The sequence below is a fragment of the Polyergus mexicanus genome, unplaced genomic scaffold (assembly GCF_030449975.1).
Source record: "Polyergus mexicanus isolate NDT 795.1 unplaced genomic scaffold, iyPolMexi1.0 SCAF_1, whole genome shotgun sequence".
Lineage (NCBI taxonomy): Eukaryota > Metazoa > Arthropoda > Insecta > Hymenoptera > Formicidae > Polyergus > Polyergus mexicanus.
The window spans coordinates 3,681,143-3,701,262 of NW_027223321.1; the positions used below are offsets into that span (position 1 = coordinate 3,681,143).

Consider the following 20,120-nt stretch of genomic DNA (forward strand, 5'->3'; position numbering starts at 1 on the left):
CTCATGTAACATAGCTCTCGTAAAATCGGACTTTGAAAAAAAAAAAAAAAAGATACCTTTTGATCCCCGGTCTGCATTGAGATAATATTGACGGAGATAAAAGGCACTTTGCACTCCGTTTGGCGCAAGATCAAGAGAGCCCACGGCTCTCTTTGAAAAGTTAAAACACCGGTGACACGCTCTCTTGACGTCGTCGACGTTCAACCAGTAGATATAACCGATACTTCGCCTTCAGCGATTCAAAAGTGAGTAAGTTTAAGAGACGCTCGAATTTTTAAACAACGTACTTTCATGACGAAAGTTTCGACATATATAATGGCGAATATTAAAATGACATAATATTTAAAAAATTCTAATTCGATAAAGAAAATATTACTCTTTTTCATGTACGAATATTAACATTTTCGATTATATGTGAAGTGGAATATTTTAACATGCATCTGGTTACACACATACGTACACAAACCGAGAGCCACGTTCCGTGTGCTCAGCGAGGAACAGGGCGATTTTTCACGGAAGGAGCGATAAGGCTGTTGTAGAAACGGCCGTGGCACTTGGTCACGGCCGTTGAATCTGGCCGGAAGTCACGTCGACGGCGGGTAAATGAGGCGTATACGTGGAACACACGAACGATCGGCTTCTAGCCTGTAACGAGCCAATTCTCTCGTGGCTTCTTTTGGACACTAAGCGAGATTATCGCTGCGAGATTTCACGGCGACGGGATTTCTCCGTAACGATTGAATCACGGTATCAGCCATTTTCAAAGCCGGATCTCCGTATAATCCGATCTGGTTAGAAGCGGATATCAAGCCGATGATACTTTATTCGATCAACACTTAATCGCTGTAGAGATCGCATTAAATAATTAATGGTTTCCGCAAAACGATAATGCCGCGATAAATGATATGAACGATTTATTTCGAAAATGTCGCGAGTCGAAATGTTACCGTGATATTTGCCAATTGTAAACGATTGATTCATTCGTATCATTTTTCGTGAATCGTGTACGTTATGGCGAACATTTTTTTTTATCTTTGTAGATATATACTCGACTGATTTGTTAACGATTAGATATGTTCTCGCAGGTTGAATAATTAATTGTCGTTTTAAGCATCTGACAGCTGCAAATGTTGACGCGGAAAATCGATGAACGCTTATCCTGTATCTCGACGTTGCGGAATGTCCCGATTTCACAAATATCTCTCGATGGAGGTATTAAATATTAAATGCGCAATTCTGTAAACGCGCACTGAAATAATAACGCGATTGATAATTAAAATTAGCAAAACGCATAGCCAACGAAATAATTAATTATCGATCATTTCTGTATTAAATGGCGATTATCGCGTCATATTATTTAAAAAATAAGCTGTTATGAAAATATTTCTTTTGTACCTTTCTCTCTCTCTCTCCCTCTCTATCGCTTTGGCCGCATTTAATACAGAAATTACAGGATAATTTCGATAATAATTTTTACTATATTTTTTCCGTAATAAATATGTAGATTTACGATAGATTTACAGAGAACGCTTCGTGGCTCTCTAGATCTTGACGTAAACATATTTTTCGTGGAAAATTCTGAGGAGAAACGAGTCGGATCTCTTGCATTCTATGCTCTTCTTCTCCTTCTCCGATCTTCGATTTACGGATCACTGAATCGATCGCGTGCGATCGAACTCGAAGTTTCTTACGAATTGCCTGTCGTGAAGAATCCGCGTGACACGTGGCGATGACACGTGCGACACGATAGGAAAGAGAGAGAGAGAGAGAGAGAGAGAGAGAGAGAAAGCGCGAAATATTACAGGTAGTTTCAAATGTAGAAACGCGAAAATTGTGCGACAGCACCTGTAATCGTGAATTGAGGACGAAGAATTTGTAGTGAGTCGTCGTCGTCGTCGTCGTCCTTTTTAACATGCGTCCTGATCGCGTAAGATATTGTTAGCCGAGCCGGCGATCGTCGACGATCGAGAGAAAGATATTTCTCTTCGGCCCTCGTCCGGAATCGCGCGACGCTTCTCAAAAATCGTTCGCGTAATTGAAGACGAAGAGGATTCACTTACGCGACGATAATCAGCGTGTACGATCCGTAAAAGGAAAAAAGAAGTAAGTACGGTAGTTGGCGATAAAAATGTGGAAATTAGTAGCCGATTAACCGGTAGTTATTACTAATTATTAATCTCGAGTAAAAGAAAGAGAAATAGAGTGAGAGTGTGTGTGTGTATGTGTGTGTGAGAGAGAGAGAGAAAATGAATATGTAGAAAGGATTGTACGCGAATGACAGCCGCGCCGATCCAGGCGAGGGTTTCGTCCTAAATCGATGCATTCTAAATGAGGGGTCGCGTTTCGTAGTCGGCCTGCACTTTTGCCCCGATCCCGCGATTATTCACATCGCGGCGAACAACGTCGGTTTTTCCGGTGCACGATCGTCGACGCTCCGACGTATAGTTTGTTGTAATAACGAAGAAAAAAATTTAATTAGCAAATGTGTGCAGAGTTATGCGCGTACGTTTGTCCATACCAGAAGAAAGAGAAAGAGAGAGAGAGAGAGAAGTGTTGTATCCATCTTTCTCTCAATTGAATCTCGGTGCCCATAATCGCCAATGATCCTCGAGCTATCAAATTCGTGGATTCTGGAACTGTCATTGAACTCTCGAATCTTCTTGAATCCTTTGATTCTCGCGTTCTCGAATTCTTGGACGCTCCAGGTCAAAACTTCTCGAGCACACGAATGCTAAGATTGGATGCTTTAAATCTTTGGATTCTAAAGTCTTAAGACGTTTGGAAATTGTACTTATTGTATATCGATCGAGTTCCTCTAAGATCTTCGGTTTTCCCGAAGAAGAAAGATTCTTGGATATCTAGATCTAGCAAAATTTCAATTCTTCTTGAATCTTTGTATCGCTATTTTAGAATTCAAGGATCTATACTATTGGATGCTCTTAACTTTCTATTTCTTATCCTTGAATTCCTAGATTTCGCGACCGTAGTTTTACTCGCTGGAGAGAGTATCGACGGTTCGATTTGCACGAATTTGATTTCGCAAGGCATGGTCTTACACCGCAATCGCGATGATTACGGATCGAATTTTGCGAGGCGAGACGAGCATGACTCTTGCCCTCGCGAGAGGGGCAAGCGTCCAAAAGTTCGTGATGTATTGTACGCGCTGGTATTTTTTCGGTGTTCCACGGCCATAGATTGTGTAAAATTAGAGAGACGAATAATAAAAAAGAAAAAAAAAAAAGATGAGGAGCCGCACAGCCGGTATACATAGAGATATTTACGTAAGCAAGGAGAGAAAAAAAGCGGCGTCATATAAAATAAAATGTATAGATAAAATAATTTTGGGAGCGCGACGCGAATGCCGAGTAACGATGATGTTACTACTACTGTATGAGACGAATAATAACACACGATTAATTATTATTAACGATTACAATTAAATATTGTCCCGATTATTATTAGAGAAGTATGGAGATTTATTACTGCGACCACGAAGCTCGCAAAGAAGAAAAAAAAAAACTTTGATCTTTTATCGTAAGGGGGAGGACACACAACCAAATATATAAGCGTTTGTAAGGCACACATGAAGAAAAAAAAGAAAAAAAAAAAGAAAACACAAACAAAAATAATTTAATGAAAGAGAGATCGCGCGAAAGGAAGAGAGAAAGAGTGAGAGAAAGAGAGCAAGAGAGCGAATGAGAAAAAGAGAAAACGCGAGCGTAAATGCGTGAAAAAAAGAAAGGATTAAAAGAGTGCGTGCGAGAGAGATATTAGTTCCGTTTTTGAGTGTTGAGAATGTTCATTTGTAATTGTTTAAATCTAATGAGAAATGTACTGTAAAACTATAAGTACTATAGGCACTAAAAATATATCATTTGTTGACATGAAAAAATAAAAAGAAAACCGACTGTGTGAGTTCTATCCGCGCGCGTGGCGTACTGCGTATTTGCATTTTATTATATACACGCATAATTGCAATTTCAACGCATATTGCGTGCGAGTACAAATTCTGTTTTTCTTTTTTTTTTTCCCCTTTTCTCTCTCTCTCTCTCGTTCGCTTTCTATATACATATATGATAACGAAGCCGCGGTTTATAAAATAATAGTCAGCGTTAGCGTTGCCGCTGTTATGGGAGTATGCACATCATCGCGTGAGACGAGATCGCGCATCTCATTTAAGCGAATGTCGAATGACGAGCTTCAGTCTAGCATTAAGCCACGCGGGCATAGTGATATATATACATATATATATATATATATAAATATATATATATATATATATATATATATATATATATATACGATATAGGCGACAAACATATTATCAATTTTTTGTAGAAAAAATAAGAGAGAAAGAGACGGATCTCCGTTATGCATCAGAGGTCTCTGATAATGATGAAGTACCATTAAATCGCAAATATGATAGAAGACCATTAAATGCTCGTCTTGTCAAGTTGATCGAAGTTTATTCCAGCGCTCGTGACTAACGTGGCAATCTACTTTTCTATTTTTCGTCGTTTACTCAAGAAAGAGAGAGAGAGAGAGAGAGAGAGAGAGAGAGAGAGAGAGAGAGAAAGAGAAAGAGAAAGAGTTATTCAGTTATCGAGTTGCATCGGGAATACGCGGCACTTAGGGAAATGATGCCTTGGACATCCGCGGAGAGGAAGGTAAGTGACATTTCGATGAGACATTTACATGAAAAGTATCTTTTATACAATTCGATATTTACAACTATCATTCGCAACCATAAAAAGTCAAAATGGTACGGTTGTTGATCGATAATATATCGTACGAGAGGGATATCGTTGCACAATTACATACAGCAAAATGAAAGATGTTTCATCCGCAAGTGTTCTAAATCTGCTCGCTGCTGCGACATTCATTTCTTTCTTTTTACGGGTATCAAAAAAAAAATCCCTTTTTAGATATCTGCGCTTTATGAGATGCGTCTTGATCTTATGATTAACTCTTAAAAATTAAATCGCTCGGAATATAATCAGAAAGTATTGTATAATTATGAAAATTAATATATTTCATTCATATATTAGACATGCGTATAATTTTTATAAATATTGAATTTTCATCGAATTTATATGACATTAAATTATAGGCGATATTGGAACGAGGACAAGTTAAAGTAGAAAAGTTAAAATAGAAAATTAAATTAAAGTCAAATGAAATTAACGCCTCGTCTCTTCTTGGGGCTAATTATGGATTAATGAAACAAATATAAATATAATTAGGATTTTAGTTCTCTGACGCATTTAGTAAAATCCACAACAGAGACAGCGTCAACGTTATCACAAAACACATTAACGTATTTATTAAATTATTATTATCAGTTATCGCTATTGATGCTATTGCTGTTGTTGCGTAGAATTACTAATAGTTTCCATTTTCTGTTCGTTCACTCGATTCGGCGAGTCCTGCTTCCTCTTTTCCTGGTCGGCCTCTTTAGTCGGCGCCAACAATGCGTTCAGCAAGCCTTGCATTATCAATATTATTAACGTAACTTTACGCAAAGTACTTCATTACACGAAATTTGTTACAGCTCGATTAATTATTACTTAATTATTAAAATCAGTTTACTCACCGATCTTCTCTCCTTTGAACGAAACTCCTAACAAAAAGAAATCTCAATTAAAATACCGTCGTCGTAGAAATCTGATTCGAGATTTTCGCTAAAAAAAATTCGCTTCCGAAAATTCAACTGGCTAAAAATCAATGCTATTTTCTTCCCGCAAGAAAAAGAAAAAAAAAATGAAATCAAATTGATATGAGACTCGAGATACCCTTTCCTTATCATTTGATCAGAAAAAGAACCGCTTGATGCGCAGAGAATCGTCGATTCTTACTCACTGTTATCGCGGTAGTTATTCAGCTGCTGGTACACCTGCTTCATCCGCTCGATGTTGATGCGCGAGGTCTTGTTGTGATTCACCATCGGCAGGGAGTACTCCTTGCCGATGACACATTTAGCGGCGTGTTGTATGCTGAGCGGCGCATTCCACGGTTCGTGGATGTACCGGGTCGGAAAGTTCTTTAGCACCGGCAGATAGCGTCTAATAGCGCAACAATATAAGTAAGATCGATTTTATCGAGGGAGATGATAATCGTTCCTCCACGCACGTGCAAAGTTATTTACAGAAAAATTAATGGCAGAAGCGAATAGAAGGGAATAATTTATACTTTGTTTGCTCTCTTCGTATTCTTGTAAAATGTCGAATAATAACATTATTTCGTAAAAGCATTAAGCATAATCTGATAATCGGACGTTGTCATCGCCGATGATTTGCCACACGATTAAGCTCTAAATGGAACTAAACTATTTAACGTTTCATCTATTTTGCTACTAAATTCTGCTTCTCGCACGGATTCACGCTCGATGCGTTAGAAATTAAGATCAATCAAGATTAAAATTTCTATTAATCCGGCCATCGCGTGAACGTTAATAATCACTGCTTCGATATTATCGTATACACACGCGATCGTCAGCGTAAATTTTTCAACGAGGAACATAAGAGATACATGAACGCGCTCATCGAGATTTTTTCGAAATTGTTCGACAGTCGCTTTTTTATATATAAAAAAGAAATGTTAAGAAATATTTTTTAATCTTAACCGCGCGATTTATCACCTGATATAATCGCCGTTCGGATCCGCCTTCCTGCCGAATCGCACGGGACAATAGCAGTGGAAAAATTGTTGGAAGAACGAGCTGCATGACAGCCACATCCACATGCCGGCATTGACAGACCAGTCGGCGTCCAAGAGTAGCTCATCAAACACCTTAAATTAGATCAGATCCAATATGAAATAATTAAAGTTAACGCAAACCGCCAAACACATAAATATTTCACTATTATTTAATATTAATAAGCTATCATAATTTAATAGCGTGATTTAATTTCATCAAATTCATCAAGTAGTATATTCGACGAATAAAGTAAACCGTGATTTATTTGTATCAATCAGGATTAATTAATTAATTAATTAATTTTTTTTTATTCGGGATTATATTTTTTACAAATTCGTGATTATATTAGCGGATGCGTTTCAAGTACTTTCGAGAAAAGAATCTCACAAGGATGTTACAAAGAAGATGATGTTAATAACAAGAGCAAATAGATAAAATGAACGCCGCGCAAGGCAATCGAAATGCCGCGATATTTTACCTTCATTCCTTCCTCCCATGAGATCCAAAGGTCGCCTCTGGTCAAGAAGCAAGCAACCGCATGTCTGGCCAGATGATGTATCCAGCCCTCCTCGCGCAGTTGAGTCATGATCGCGTCGATCCACGGAAATCCCGTCTGGCCCTGGCGTGAAAAAAAAAAAATTTCACTTCGGCCTTAAAATTCTCCGAAATCGTGCGCGGCGATTTTTCTCTTCTCGAATACGAAAATACGTTAATGACAAAATGACATTTTTTTTTCACGAATTATTTCGAAGATCTTTTACTTGATCGCGTTGAGAGAAAATATTCGTTATTCGCGTTGTCCGAGAAAAATTGCGACTGAAGTCAGTTTTCGTCCGTGATTGCGCTCAAAATTCACTCACGTTCGCCCACTTTGCGAGCGCCTCGACGTTCTTGTCCCACGGTATCTGCACGCAAATCGGGTTACCCTGCATGCGGTCGAAATTGGGATTCTTTGTCGCGGCGCAGTAAAAGAACTCGCGCCAGAGCAGCTGTCCGTGCAACGACAATGGTGGCACAGCCTTCTTAATCTGAAACAGTATCGTTGACAGAAAATTTTAACAACTTTAACTCATTCGTTTCTCGAGATGAAAACTGGAATATATATATATATATATACGCAATGTCGTTCAGACAAGAGCGATATCTTCCTTTTAAGAATGAGAAAGAAGCGGAAATCAATAAAAACTCTCGCTAACGTGTAACACTAGCTAAGAAACTTTCGTAGAAATAAAAATATCCCGCGCTGTAATTAATATGTTTTTTTTAAAGTTCCATTTAATTATTACGGAGGACAGGAAAGTGAGGATTCTCGCGCTGGAAAAAAAACTACCCCGATGCGCTCGACATCGCATATCGATGCATTGCAAGCGTATTATTGGCGACTTATAGCGATCATATCGCGGTCGTCTCTTACCTTTTTATACAAATCGGTGAGCTGGTAATAAAAGAGTCGCGTGCTGAGGCACCCGAATCGCAGATAAGGCGAGAGGCCGGTTTGACTCGGCAGTAAGGACTGCGGTGTCATTTTCGGCCTGCCGAAGCTCGCCACCCACGCCTTCCTCTCGAGATGACGTTCGAGCCGAGCCAGGGCCTCGCTTTCGCCACCGACCCACATGGGGGGTATCAGGCCTTTCGTGTCAAACCCTATAACCATAGAAGAATAATCAGAAGGGATACAAAAAAAAAAGATATCGAATTAGGGGTAAAAATGACTAAAGAGTCTATCGCTAAGATTAAAATCGTGGATATCTTTTTAGATATTTTTTTAGATGTCTTTTAGATATCTTCTTAGATATTCACAATTTTAATCTTAGTGATAGACTCTTGTGGAGAATATCCACAGCGCAACGTTAAGGTAAAGATCTTATTTTTATTTGTTGAAGAATCGCAGGAAAAGAATTGGATGTCTTCGGGATGACATTTGATAACAATGAAAGAGAAAAAAAGCGAAATGAGAGAGAAGAGTGAGACATTTGAAAGTGAGAATAACAGAGGAACAATACCGGCTATAAGTCCAACGGTAATAAGCTGTTGCGCAATGTCGGAAAAGAACTTCAAAACGTTGGTGACATTTAATAATAAAAACAATAATTAATAATCGATCGAGTCTCTCTTCGCGGAATGAGCCGCGAAAAATAGTGCAAAACATCGACGGATTGTAATGGGCGCTATCGGAACGGAATGAATTCACGAGATAACACCTTGATTGCTCCCTTACGCACGGCGCGCATTAATATTGCAGCGGCTAATCTGCCGCGAGTGAATTTTCCATGACAAGTGCGATAAACACGTGTTAATCCGTATAGCGCCTAGCCCGGAATATCGAAATGCATATCGCACATTACTGCCTAATTACAATCGAAACAACAGTCGAATATTTTCATATCGGGTGATTTGACATCTCTTCCGCACTTCTAATTTTAATTAGAGTAAACGATATTCGAGATACTCGAGGTATAATAACTGATCTTGGATGAATTTGTAACCGACGTTTTTCAAAGTAACTTTTTCTTATTTTGGAGGATGCTAAAAAAGTGCCGTAGTTAAAATTCTGATGACATTTCGAGGCTCTCTTCATGATATGTAATTAACGATAAATTATCATTTCGATGATTTATGATATATTATTGAACGAGATAAATTAATTCTGGAATTAAGATCGGGCATATAGATATTTTTCTAACCGAGTTCCTCGAGGGTGGGCACGCCGTAATGATCGTCGTGGTCGTCCTTGAGAGGGGTATAGGCACTACCGATGCAGGCGGCGGTTACCGTTGGTACTGGCGGTTCCGGCGGGTCCATACCAGCGACGACATTTTGAAATTGATGATAGGTCAACGGCGGTTTCCCATTATTTCTCTCTATGATCCTGAAACGTGCGACGTTTCAGAGAGAAGATTCAGTCGCGAAATAACTTGAGAATAATGGCAAAACATATATTGTATAATCCCAGTGGACATATATGCTAAAAAGTTTCCCTTTCGATTTAGACTTTAAAATATCAATATTTCTTCTCTCTTCTCGTATAAATATTTTGTTAAATAATATCAATGGGAAAGGGGGTTACAGGATACAATTCTTGCAATTCTTGATTTAGATTTTAATTACGATTTTTCACGCCGATTGCGCTGAACGAAACAATTTAATTAAATACAAATTTCCTTTATTTATTAATATTAATTAAATAATTTATTAATAATTCATTTTGTTAATTTATCGCTAAATTAATCGGTACGGATAGATATTTTCGGACTCACTCGTCCAGTTTGTAGAGAGTGTGCGAGACTTTCTGGACCACCGAGATACCAATCTCTTTACAGAGCGCCGAGATGTTGTGATCTCGCACGCGGCCGAATGGCTCCGGATCCTCCTCGAAGGTCAGATTCGTCGTGCCCCATTCCTTGAAGAGTTTGGGAAGCGCGTCGGCCGGTTGGCCTCGGATCACGAACAGACGCGAATTCAGCTTCTTTAGGGAACAGTCCAGATCCTCCAGACATTGCAGCAAGAACCTGTATCGGACGAATGCGGCACAAAAAAATTGACGTGCTTAAATGCGGATAATTCAATTGCTATGATAGCCAATATTTTATTAACAATTAATTTTATAAAAACAGTGATAATATTGCAATTTATATCGTAAAAGGTTTTTGATAAATCGATATACTATTTTTTTTTTTTTTTTATTAACTTCATAAAGAAAAATATCGAAGAACTGTCGCTGAAATAAAAATGTAAAAATGATATTTTATAAAACGTCCGTGCGAGAGAGATGTTTAAGATTTGACCTTACATTGAGATGTTACAAAAGCATAACGTAAACATGTCCCGCCGTTGTTGATTTATTTTTTGCCATCGCTAATGTTCTCTCAGTCAACTATGATTCAGTAGATTATCGACAGCATCTAACCGTACCGATCGCTGACGGAAACGGTTACATAATGCTTAATCAACATGACAAATGATGGACGATGAGAGAGTCGTGCTTGAACGTTCCGCAGTAACGAGATTGTACGATGCAACGAAGATCTACTGCTACGTTTGTGTTAAATATGCTACAATCTCGGCTGTCGTCACTATCGATGAATTAAACAGTCGTCACTCTCGATCGTCGTAACATTATATACATTTAAATTCAAAGAAACCCCGGATAGGAAAAAAAAAAACTCCGTATGTGTATCATTGACATGATCATTTGCATGACGTCACTTATTTAATATCCAAATATCTAAATTTTTTTTGCAACAAGAGATTGAGATCGAGATTAAGGCGAATTTACGTAGAAAGATTTTTATTCACTATGTGTGTTTCAACAAAATGATATACGCTTGACGTACGATCGTATTATTTTCTACCTTTTGCGGAAGCTATTGTATCGATCTCACTCGATTCCGCGAAATATTGATCGGCGGTCGCTCACCTCCATTTATTGATGCCGACGTTGGTGCTTCCGGCGAACCAGGGATCCAGCACGAAGACGCACCGGAAAGTGGACGCCCCCGCGAAACCTTCCCTCAACGAAGGGTTATCGTGCAGCCGGAGTCCCTTACGAAACCAATGAACCGTATGCTTTCTACCATCGCCCCGGACACCCGATGTCACTCCCTGGTCCATTTCGTTGTTATTACTTCCCGTCATCTTTCCTCGGCACACCCTTCGAGAAACGAGCTTTCTTAATTAGTTTATTCGACACAATGGAAAAATTCCATTCGCGATGGATTATTGCAGTAAAATGACGGAATGTTTGTACAGGATATTTTAGGAATAGCATGCGAATTTTTTCTATTAGATATTAGCTGCCGAATTACTATCGCGATGCAATAATTTTTTTTTTTTTAATCTCAACACTTTTCGATTATTTAAAATTTCCTTAAAAATAATCCTGTCCGATATTAATCGCAATGCTATAAATTTCTATTAAAATCAGTTATATGTATCTCCAAGATTTGATCTGCCATTGTATATTTAATACAATCTTCCTGCCTCGATAAATTTCTAACATGTATAATAAAAAAATTTTCAAACATGTGTCCCTCTCTTCAAGGAAGTTAAAATTTAAAAAGCGAATATATTCAACTCTTTTTGCTACAAGATTTCTTCTCGATTATACGACAGATCAGTGCGAAAAGCGCATATCTTTGAATTCCTCGCGCTATCGTCATCTCGAGAAGAGTCTGACGCGACGATGTTCTTTCGAAGCCCAAAAGAAAGTACGACGCGACGCGAATCAATTCCCGTGGGAGCCCTTACAACTGTATCTTGAATCGTTTTTCGTCCGTAACGTGCGTTAAAGGGTCCGTCTTTTCTTTCGCTGCTAAGTGGAAAAAATAAGAGTCGGCTCGAGAGTTGCGGTCGAGAGTTTCCTCTTCGAGCCTGATTACGCCGTCGTGTGGAAAATTTGATTTTCTCAGATATCGCCGGATATACTTCTGTAGGACACCCGTACAAAAAGCGACGTATTGATTGGCCTACCTCGATTTGACGTCTCGTCATCCGCGAGGACGAGAATGATTATTAGCGCTTTGAAAAGATCGTTTTCATTCTCTCGATCGTATCAGAAAAATTTCTATATTTTCTATATTTTCTCGTCAATTTCCGCGTCACTATAGTCGAAATACACAAACTTCCTATTATTATTTATTATATCTAAAAAAATTTTTTTTTATTTTTAATAATATTTTTCTTTTATTTGTACAGTGATTCTGCTTTTCAGATTAAGAGTTATTATATTGTTGTCTTTTTAAGTAATCGACAATAAATAAATTTCCCTTCGAAACAAGCGAAGGAACACAAATTTATTTTAGTAATGATACGATCGATTAGGAATTTTTTTTATCACTTAACGAAGGAAGTTTTGATAACGCAATTTTCCAACAAATCCTTGGTACATCATACTTTTGTACTCACGCTACGCGCTATCGCGAAGCTATCGCAACAATGTGATTTTGTCGCCGTGCGATGATTCATGCGATGTCGCGAACTTTATTGTTGGCGAAATTAGCATATCCATTGTACACGAGCGCGTTACTTCGAGATCAAGATTTACTTAAGACGTGTGAAAATTTGTTTTTTCGAGAAATCTGGCTTTTTTCAATTACGCATTGAGCGCAAAAAACGATGAGAAACGAAGAAATTTATAAGAAAATCACCGATTTGGGAAATCAAACGCTCAGTTTTACGTAAATGAATTCTTTTCGATCTATTTGGCCTTCGTGAAGATATAAAATGTTACATTTTGCAATTGCATTTGCGCAGTCTCTCTCTCTCTCCAGATAAAGTCGATTTATTATTACACAGATAGGAGATTATTCTTTCGCAAGACAAACGTAATCAGCCGTTGCTTCCGGTCTCGAGAAAAATCTCTGGCTGCGCGATCGCCGTATCTCGCGAGATCGAATATAGGGAACGAAATCTCAGACGGGACCGCCCCCCACGACACACGGTGGTCGTGGTTGATTTCCCTGGCAACCGAAGAGATAGAACGACACGGGTGCATTAATTTTATCCCGCGGGCACGTTTATATCCGTTGTGTCAGTGGCGTAACTAATGGGCCGACATAAATAGAAATGTGCTCTCCATAAACGGAACGTTGACTTTATATCTAGTCGTATTGTGTCTCTATCTCTCTCTCTCTCTCTTAATCTTTAGAAAAAAATAATTTATATACTTTTTCGTGAAGATTTTAATATATTTCTTTTTCGTTATTAATCGTTAATTATTATTAATATCAGCACGTGTAGAGAAGAAGAGAGAGACAAAGAGATAGAGATAAAACAATTTATTATATCGGGGCAAACGCCGTCAGCTGAGCAAGATAATCAAGATCGATCCTTCGAAGTTTTCCTGTTGACGGAGGATAGGGAGGGAAAGGGATGACCTGAATGTTGGTACGCTACTGCGCTGCATCCCGTTGCGAGCTCCCGTGTGTGTCTCTCGTTTTCCAGCAACGGTAGCGAAACCGCTCGAGAGATTAGCCCTCAGACATACGAGGGCTATCTTTTGGCGCGTTATTCATGAGCCGGGGGGGATCAACGCGCATTTTGCAGTAATTTATTGCGGAATTCATTCCGCCTCTGATACACACACATACATGTATGTAGATCGCAAATGGACTCGTACACGAGATGCATATATATATATGTATATATCGATATATGTGCATCGATAGTGTGTGTTTTGGAGGTGTCTTTAACAAATTACGAAGAGGCAGAACCACTGAATTGAATTTAGGCGAGTTTTTCATTTGCTCTCGTAAAGCAAGCTCGCCGGAAAATAGCGACTGTACACGTTTGAAAACTTGATAGCAAAATGTGACTCGACGCGTTTGTCTCGTTTCGTCTGTATCTACTGGATGATCGAAATGCGAGCCCGTCCAGCGCTCAATCTGCATCATTGCAGAATGATTTATTATTGGCAATTTTACTATGAATTAGGAATTATTTTACGGACCGTTATAAAAAAAATTCGACTTTTACCCCTTATATTATCACCGATTACGAAATACATCGACGTTCCGACTCGTCCATCTTAACTCTCCTTAAAGTTCGATATTGTATTACGAGTACACGTTTCACCACGTTGCAATATAATCGAAATTTATCGTTCCTCGATGGAATTATCCTCTTGTTCTTCCACCAACTTGCCCTGAGAAACTTCTAGCAATAAAATCATCGCTCGTCGCTTCGATCGTGTTTGGAGATGGTACGATCGCCGTTTCGCGCAGGGTGGCGCAATAGTTTCTCGACGAAATTTATTTTCAATGAGAAGCTAATTTGCAGAAGAGAAACTTTGATCCCGACGCGCATACGATTAGAATGCAGGAGATTCGTTTCACGATTGCGTCGCAAAACTAGCTTCAATTTCCCAAGAGGCAAGGATTCTGGCCAAAAGAGCACGCCGCGGTTTAAATATTTGTATACGTTATAATAAAATTAACTCAGGCTCATAGAATTTTAAGAGAGCAAAGTTTTGGAGTATATTCCGCTGCAAAGATAAATTTCATTGATGCATTTGTGCCGTTGCATCGCGTTCATTATTCCAGTCTCGTCGAGAACAACACAAAGGTGTATCCTTTTATGATATTCTCGATGGCTAGGACATGAAAACGCACTTTAATTTATTAATTATGCAGCTTCTTAGAGTCGAAAAAGTTGATTACGCATTTAATATCGCGAATCAACGATGGCGGATACGAACGAGAGAAATAAAAGAACCGAGGTGTTCGTATAAATAAGGAAAAAACGCACGACATTATATCTATCGTGACGCAAACGCATTGACATAATCGTCCTTCTAATCCTCGGTCTAGAGTCTAGAGTATGATGTAAGCGGAATATACACGATAACATTGATAAAACAGCATCTGCAGTTTTCCTTCTTGCTGACTGCAGCAGAGGATATCGTGGAGAAATTCGAGAGGACCAGCAGGATATAGCCGCGAGCTAGCCGCTGCAACGGCTGAGAGCATTTTACTCATGTAACAATAATATGGATTTTCAATTTTTGTCATATTTCTCTAGAGTTTTAGAGTTCCTTTTAAATGTGTCAGAAAAAGTTTGATCGGTTCAAATAAGGTATTTATTAAGATGTTTTCATTGTACGAAAATGGGTAATAAATTTTTCATTTTATAATCGAGAGGGATCAAGTTTATAATTATAATATTTTTTAATAATTTTCTCGAAGCGCTTAAAGAAAATGTCAGATTTGCGAAAAAAATTTGTCATTCAATGGAAACTTGACTACTCGAATAGATTATTGATTATTCTTTCCCTGGATATATTAAACTATGGAGACATAACGGAGCGTCAGTATTGCATAAGATCATCATCGTCGATGATATTTAATTATAGCAACGATTAACGTCGTGTATATGCGAAGTATCTGTCGCTAAACTACACAGTTATATAAATATGGATCAAATGCAATTCATGGCCTTTTATTAGCCACTTCCTGGATATTCTCGGAGAAAAAAAAAAGTAATTTTATCCCCAAATAAGCGCAAAGGATTTAATATAGTCAGGATTTTCTATACTATTTATTACGCAAATTTTATCAACCGCTTGTGGCGTCGCTCCCGCGCTGTCGCGTAATAAATAATTTTTTTGCAAATGAACGCGTAATTTTACAATTTGTTTAGCCATCTATTTATTTTAACGCACCGCTTGTTGTTTTTCTTTTTTACCTTTCCATTGATCTCGATTGCCCATTCATTTTTCGCCGCCGATTATATTCACGTTTTATTCCAACGAACGAAATCAAATTTTCACAATTTGCGTTTTGTGAACGCGAGAACGTTATTCTGCGAGTATTCGCGCTCGTAAACTCGCTTATCTATTCAGAGATGTAGCATGTTGAATTCGCACGTTCGCAAGAACGTCGATATAACGCCGTTCGGCGACATCGTTGGGAAGATGTTGGTTGAGTTATCGGATGCGATGCTGAGAGAGGAAACACGACACGACCGTCGTTTCTAGAGTTAAACTATCGTATTGTACTTTGACGAATCAGCAAGTTTAGCCGCAACGACATGACAGTGACTAGATATGCGTTCCGCATTTCATTTCCCGTGACAAAACATCGCTGGCCGTATCGCGACGAATTTCGGCAAATCCCTGTAAGTGTTAATTTATAAGGGTGGAGAGTGCCGGGGCCAAGTTGAAAACATTCATTCTGTCCGAAAGTATCCCACTCATAGGATAGACGAGTCAGTAAGTTAACCCTTGGGGAGACGGCTAAACACGTCTGTTTCTGATTTCAAATCAATTCGCCGTGTGCGATAAATGTAGGGGAAGGATCGATAAAACGAAGTTTCCGCAGCATCGATAAAATTAATTATTCTAAAATTAGTAAGTAATCGAGAATCTTCTTAATGACGTTCCCGCATCATATCTAGCGACGTGGATATTAATTTCGCGAATGGCCATTAATGAATTATACACGTTACATGTGTACATGTGTAATTCACCAATTATTCTGTCAACGCTTTGTGATTCGACTGGTTCATCATGGTTAATTGTATCTTTGAATCGAAATTAAAATATTTTTAAACATTATACGTCTGGTTGTGTGAGATTAATCTGTTCAAAATCGCAAAACAAAAATTTATAAAATTTATAAAATTCTTTAGATTTTGACTGTTAATTTTTCGCAGGCGAAAAAATTTTTTTGTTTCGAACAATTGATACTCCTGGAAATTAAATTTATAAAGAAATAAAATTTGCATCTTTTTTTTTTATTCAGAAGTAGATTTAAATAATGTACACGCATAATATATATACATGTGTGTGTGTGTGTGTGTGTGTGTGTATGTAGAAGACCTTTAAATTATATTACACGGAAAAGGAAGGTCCTCGCATAAAGTTTTTGGTCGTTCAAATATGATCAATGATTACGAGCGTGCTGTATCGCATCGGATGCATTACTTTCTCTCTTACTTTGATCGAAGTTGGTGAAAGCGCACTGGTTTAGAAAGAGACCAGCTGACGTTGCAGTCCGTTGCAATAAGTCCGGAGAGCGACTGTTGTTGCGGAAAAAGCTCTCTTTCTCAGCCGGCAAAGTGCGGACAGCGAGTTCGTTGTAAAGCGTGCATTTTTTTTCTAATATGATTATCGCGCAAAGTCTCTCGCAATCAGTTCCCGAATTAAGAATTATGTTCGAGAAATTAAATTCACGATGATTCACATACGACATCAGCCGATCGTCTTATCGATAATGCGCATCGTCGCGATTCCAGATCACCGAGTTGAAAATTCACTGCGTGGTTTTGCGAGATTTTTTTGCAATCTTTTCGAGATTCAATGACGCTTCTAATTCGATGCCGAGAAAGTCTCGATTGAATTAAATTGAATTAAATCAACGACGACAATTCACATTCGCGGCACTCGCTAATCGTTACGTCGATGAGCCACGTCGTCGTAATCAATGTTGATGTATCGCCAAATACATTCCTCTTGTCACTTGGGATTAAGGCATTAATTCTTTTAATTATAAAAATGACAAACAACACAATGGAACGTTAACAGCTCGCGTGCATAAGAGTTTCACTGGCACGCTCGTGAATCGCGCGATTACACGCGAATTGCGCCACGCACATCACGATTTCCCGAAGCATCGCGATTCCACTTGCGTGTGCGATTTCACCGATTTCGCATGTTTTTTTTTTTTTTTTTTTTTTCAATATTACGGCAATCACGAGAGAAAGATTTCACCGATCGCACATCTATATTTTTTCTTCCTTTTTTTTTTTTTAATTTCACTGCAACTATGAGGAACGGACGCGACAAAGAACCGCACCGCACCGTGCTAACAGTCGATCGCATATGCGAACGTAAGTCGAAGTAGATAGATGGACGAGGGGGCAGCGTGCAGAGGCATGCAGAGGAGACCGAGCCACGCCGAGTGCAACGTGACTGTTGTATCCGAGCTGATCACGTGGTACCGTAGTCACGTTGCAGTCGCCGTGGCTGTCGAGAGTGCAACCTCTCGTTCTCGTCGAGCGTTTTCCCCCCATCCTCTCTATCCGAGGTCGTGGTTCGTTTTCTACTTCTTACTTCGCGTTCTCCTATCCAGAATCCTCGGAGATACATATTCGGGAGGAGAAGGGGGGGGGGGGGGTTCTCTAAAATATGTCCCTTTCCGTCCCCCGCTCCTTTACTCCTGCATCTACTACGAAAATATTTTAGAAATTCTCTCTCTCTCTCTCTCTCTCTCTGGATGAATTTTTGAAAGATTTAATATATTTCAATAGATCTAATTCAGTAGATCTTTGATATTATAAAAACAATATTGATGGATGAATTATTTATTGATTATATTACTTATATAATGATAGCAGATAGAATAGTTCAACGTTATGGATTTCTTTGTTATGCACTTAATCCACTTGACAAATAATTTATATATTTTATATATATATATACGTAACTATTTTGTAACTCGATTTAAAGCACCGTGTTATATAGAGTGTTGTTATTGATCTGCAAAACCTCGCTTGCGTAACGAATTTGTGTTTACCTTATTAAAATAGGCTTCGTGTATTGAATGAGTGAATGAATTTAACATGAATTTAACTATTCATAGCCAGACTCATCGATCCGGCAATTTATATAAAAATTTGCTGTTCTTTTCTCTCTTGGTTACAGACGTAACAATAATAGTATGTACGCTTCTCTAAATTAATTATAATTTAATGACAGTAATAAAAGTAAATAAAAATAGAAGTTGTTAAAATCGTAGTATCGTAGTATAGTAGATCGTAAGTATCGTTACGTATCTTGAGTTAATTAAATCATTACTTCTGTATTTCATGTGTCTAATCAAAAATGTATATCGTCAAGTGTATATTTAATCAAATATTTATTGAAATTAAAAATTGTTCCGCGATTCCAAATATATGTACACACAATTTTTCAATTATTCCGTAGTTAAAAAATTGTACGATTTCACTTATATTGATAAACATAGAGATAAAAGACACATTATGATACATGTTGGAATGTTACATATTAATTTCAAGGAAAACTATATTTAGAATATGTATCTAAATATATAATTATATATCTTTAATAATATTATATATAATTATATGTATTTCTTTTTTCCTCGAAAAAACCACATATCCATAAAAAATTGATTCGCACAAACCTTTCATTTTTGCATAATGAATTTTTCAAAATATATTCGCAATTAGTAATAGATTGATTACATACGTAAAATAAAAATCAATGGCAATAGCATATAAATTAATATAAATTCGCGAATTAATGTTTTCTATGTATCTGTCGTCGTTACGTGTACCATATATTATATTTTGGGAATAAATACAAAATGCCATTTCAAAGTAAACAAGTTTGTAAAACAGTAGTCTCAAGATATCACGTGACACAGACAAAATGATGATGAGCTCCGCGATATAATCGGTAGGCGTGTCTAGGAGGAATATAGTCAAGTTACGAGAACAATAATAAACTTACGCAATTACTTTCAGAGTCTGCATAATCTCGCACGAAGGTACGAGACGCTATGAAGTTCATGGAAAAATAAGGTGGGACGGAAAGTATACATTAGTTTGCTATTTCGCGATGACGCAACGAGAGTTAGCACAATCTGTCGCAATTGTTGCTCTCGTCAGTGATTACGAGCAAGTTACATTTACCTTTCTGTTACTTTCGGGCGATCCTGTCTCATACAAATTTTTTTTTTTTTTTCTTTCGTCGGTGGAAGAGATAATGAAATTATCATTTGCTACTAGATCAGTCACACGGCTACAGTAGAATTATCTTCTTCCTCTTCAGTCTCTGTTCTGTTTTTATAAATAGAAGGTAAAGCTTCTCACATTATCAAAAGTCGTGAGACGTGATCCTTTCTAAAAAAAAAAATGTCATAAGAAATACTGTACACGAGAAAAATATATCTCACACATTTGG

The 20,120-nt window shown here is 38.0% G+C and overlaps 1 protein-coding gene across 2 annotated transcripts; it reads right to left on the reverse strand.

Annotated features, from left to right (window-relative positions):
* Nucleotides 1-4,693: 4,693 nt before the first annotated feature.
* On the reverse strand, nt 4,694-18,080 carry Cry2 (cryptochrome 2). Of its 2 annotated transcripts, none has more exons than XM_070293419.1 (11): nt 17,130-18,052; nt 11,115-11,348; nt 9,955-10,206; nt 9,382-9,566; nt 8,112-8,341; nt 7,558-7,725; nt 7,176-7,316; nt 6,638-6,789; nt 5,860-6,062; nt 5,594-5,620; nt 4,694-5,485 (listed from the first exon to the last, which is right to left on the reverse strand). In XM_070293419.1, exons 2-11 carry the CDS (start codon nt 11,330-11,332, stop codon nt 5,358-5,360), a joined length of 1,704 nt encoding a protein of 567 aa, XP_070149520.1. In that variant the 5' UTR covers nt 11,333-11,348; nt 17,130-18,052; the 3' UTR covers nt 4,694-5,357. The 2 variants fall into 2 exon arrangements, with proteins under 2 accessions (XP_070149520.1, XP_070149530.1); XM_070293429.1 differs by having other exon boundaries at nt 5,357-5,485; nt 5,856-6,062; nt 17,130-18,080.
* Nucleotides 18,081-20,120: the final 2,040 nt, after the last annotated feature.

Bases quoted from the DNA above. Each gene is read 5' to 3' on its own strand.
- Cry2 (XM_070293419.1), bottom strand. From the start codon at position 11,332: ATGACGGGAAGTAATAACAACGAAATGGACCAGGGAGTGACATCGGGT. The intron at 9,567-9,954 runs GTGAGTCCGAAA...CGCACGTTTCAG, and splicing joins ACTCTCTACAAACTGGACGA to GATCATAGAGAGAAATAATG. The intron at 7,726-8,111 runs GTAAGAGACGAC...ATACTGTTTCAG, and splicing joins TCACCGATTTGTATAAAAAG to ATTAAGAAGGCTGTGCCACC.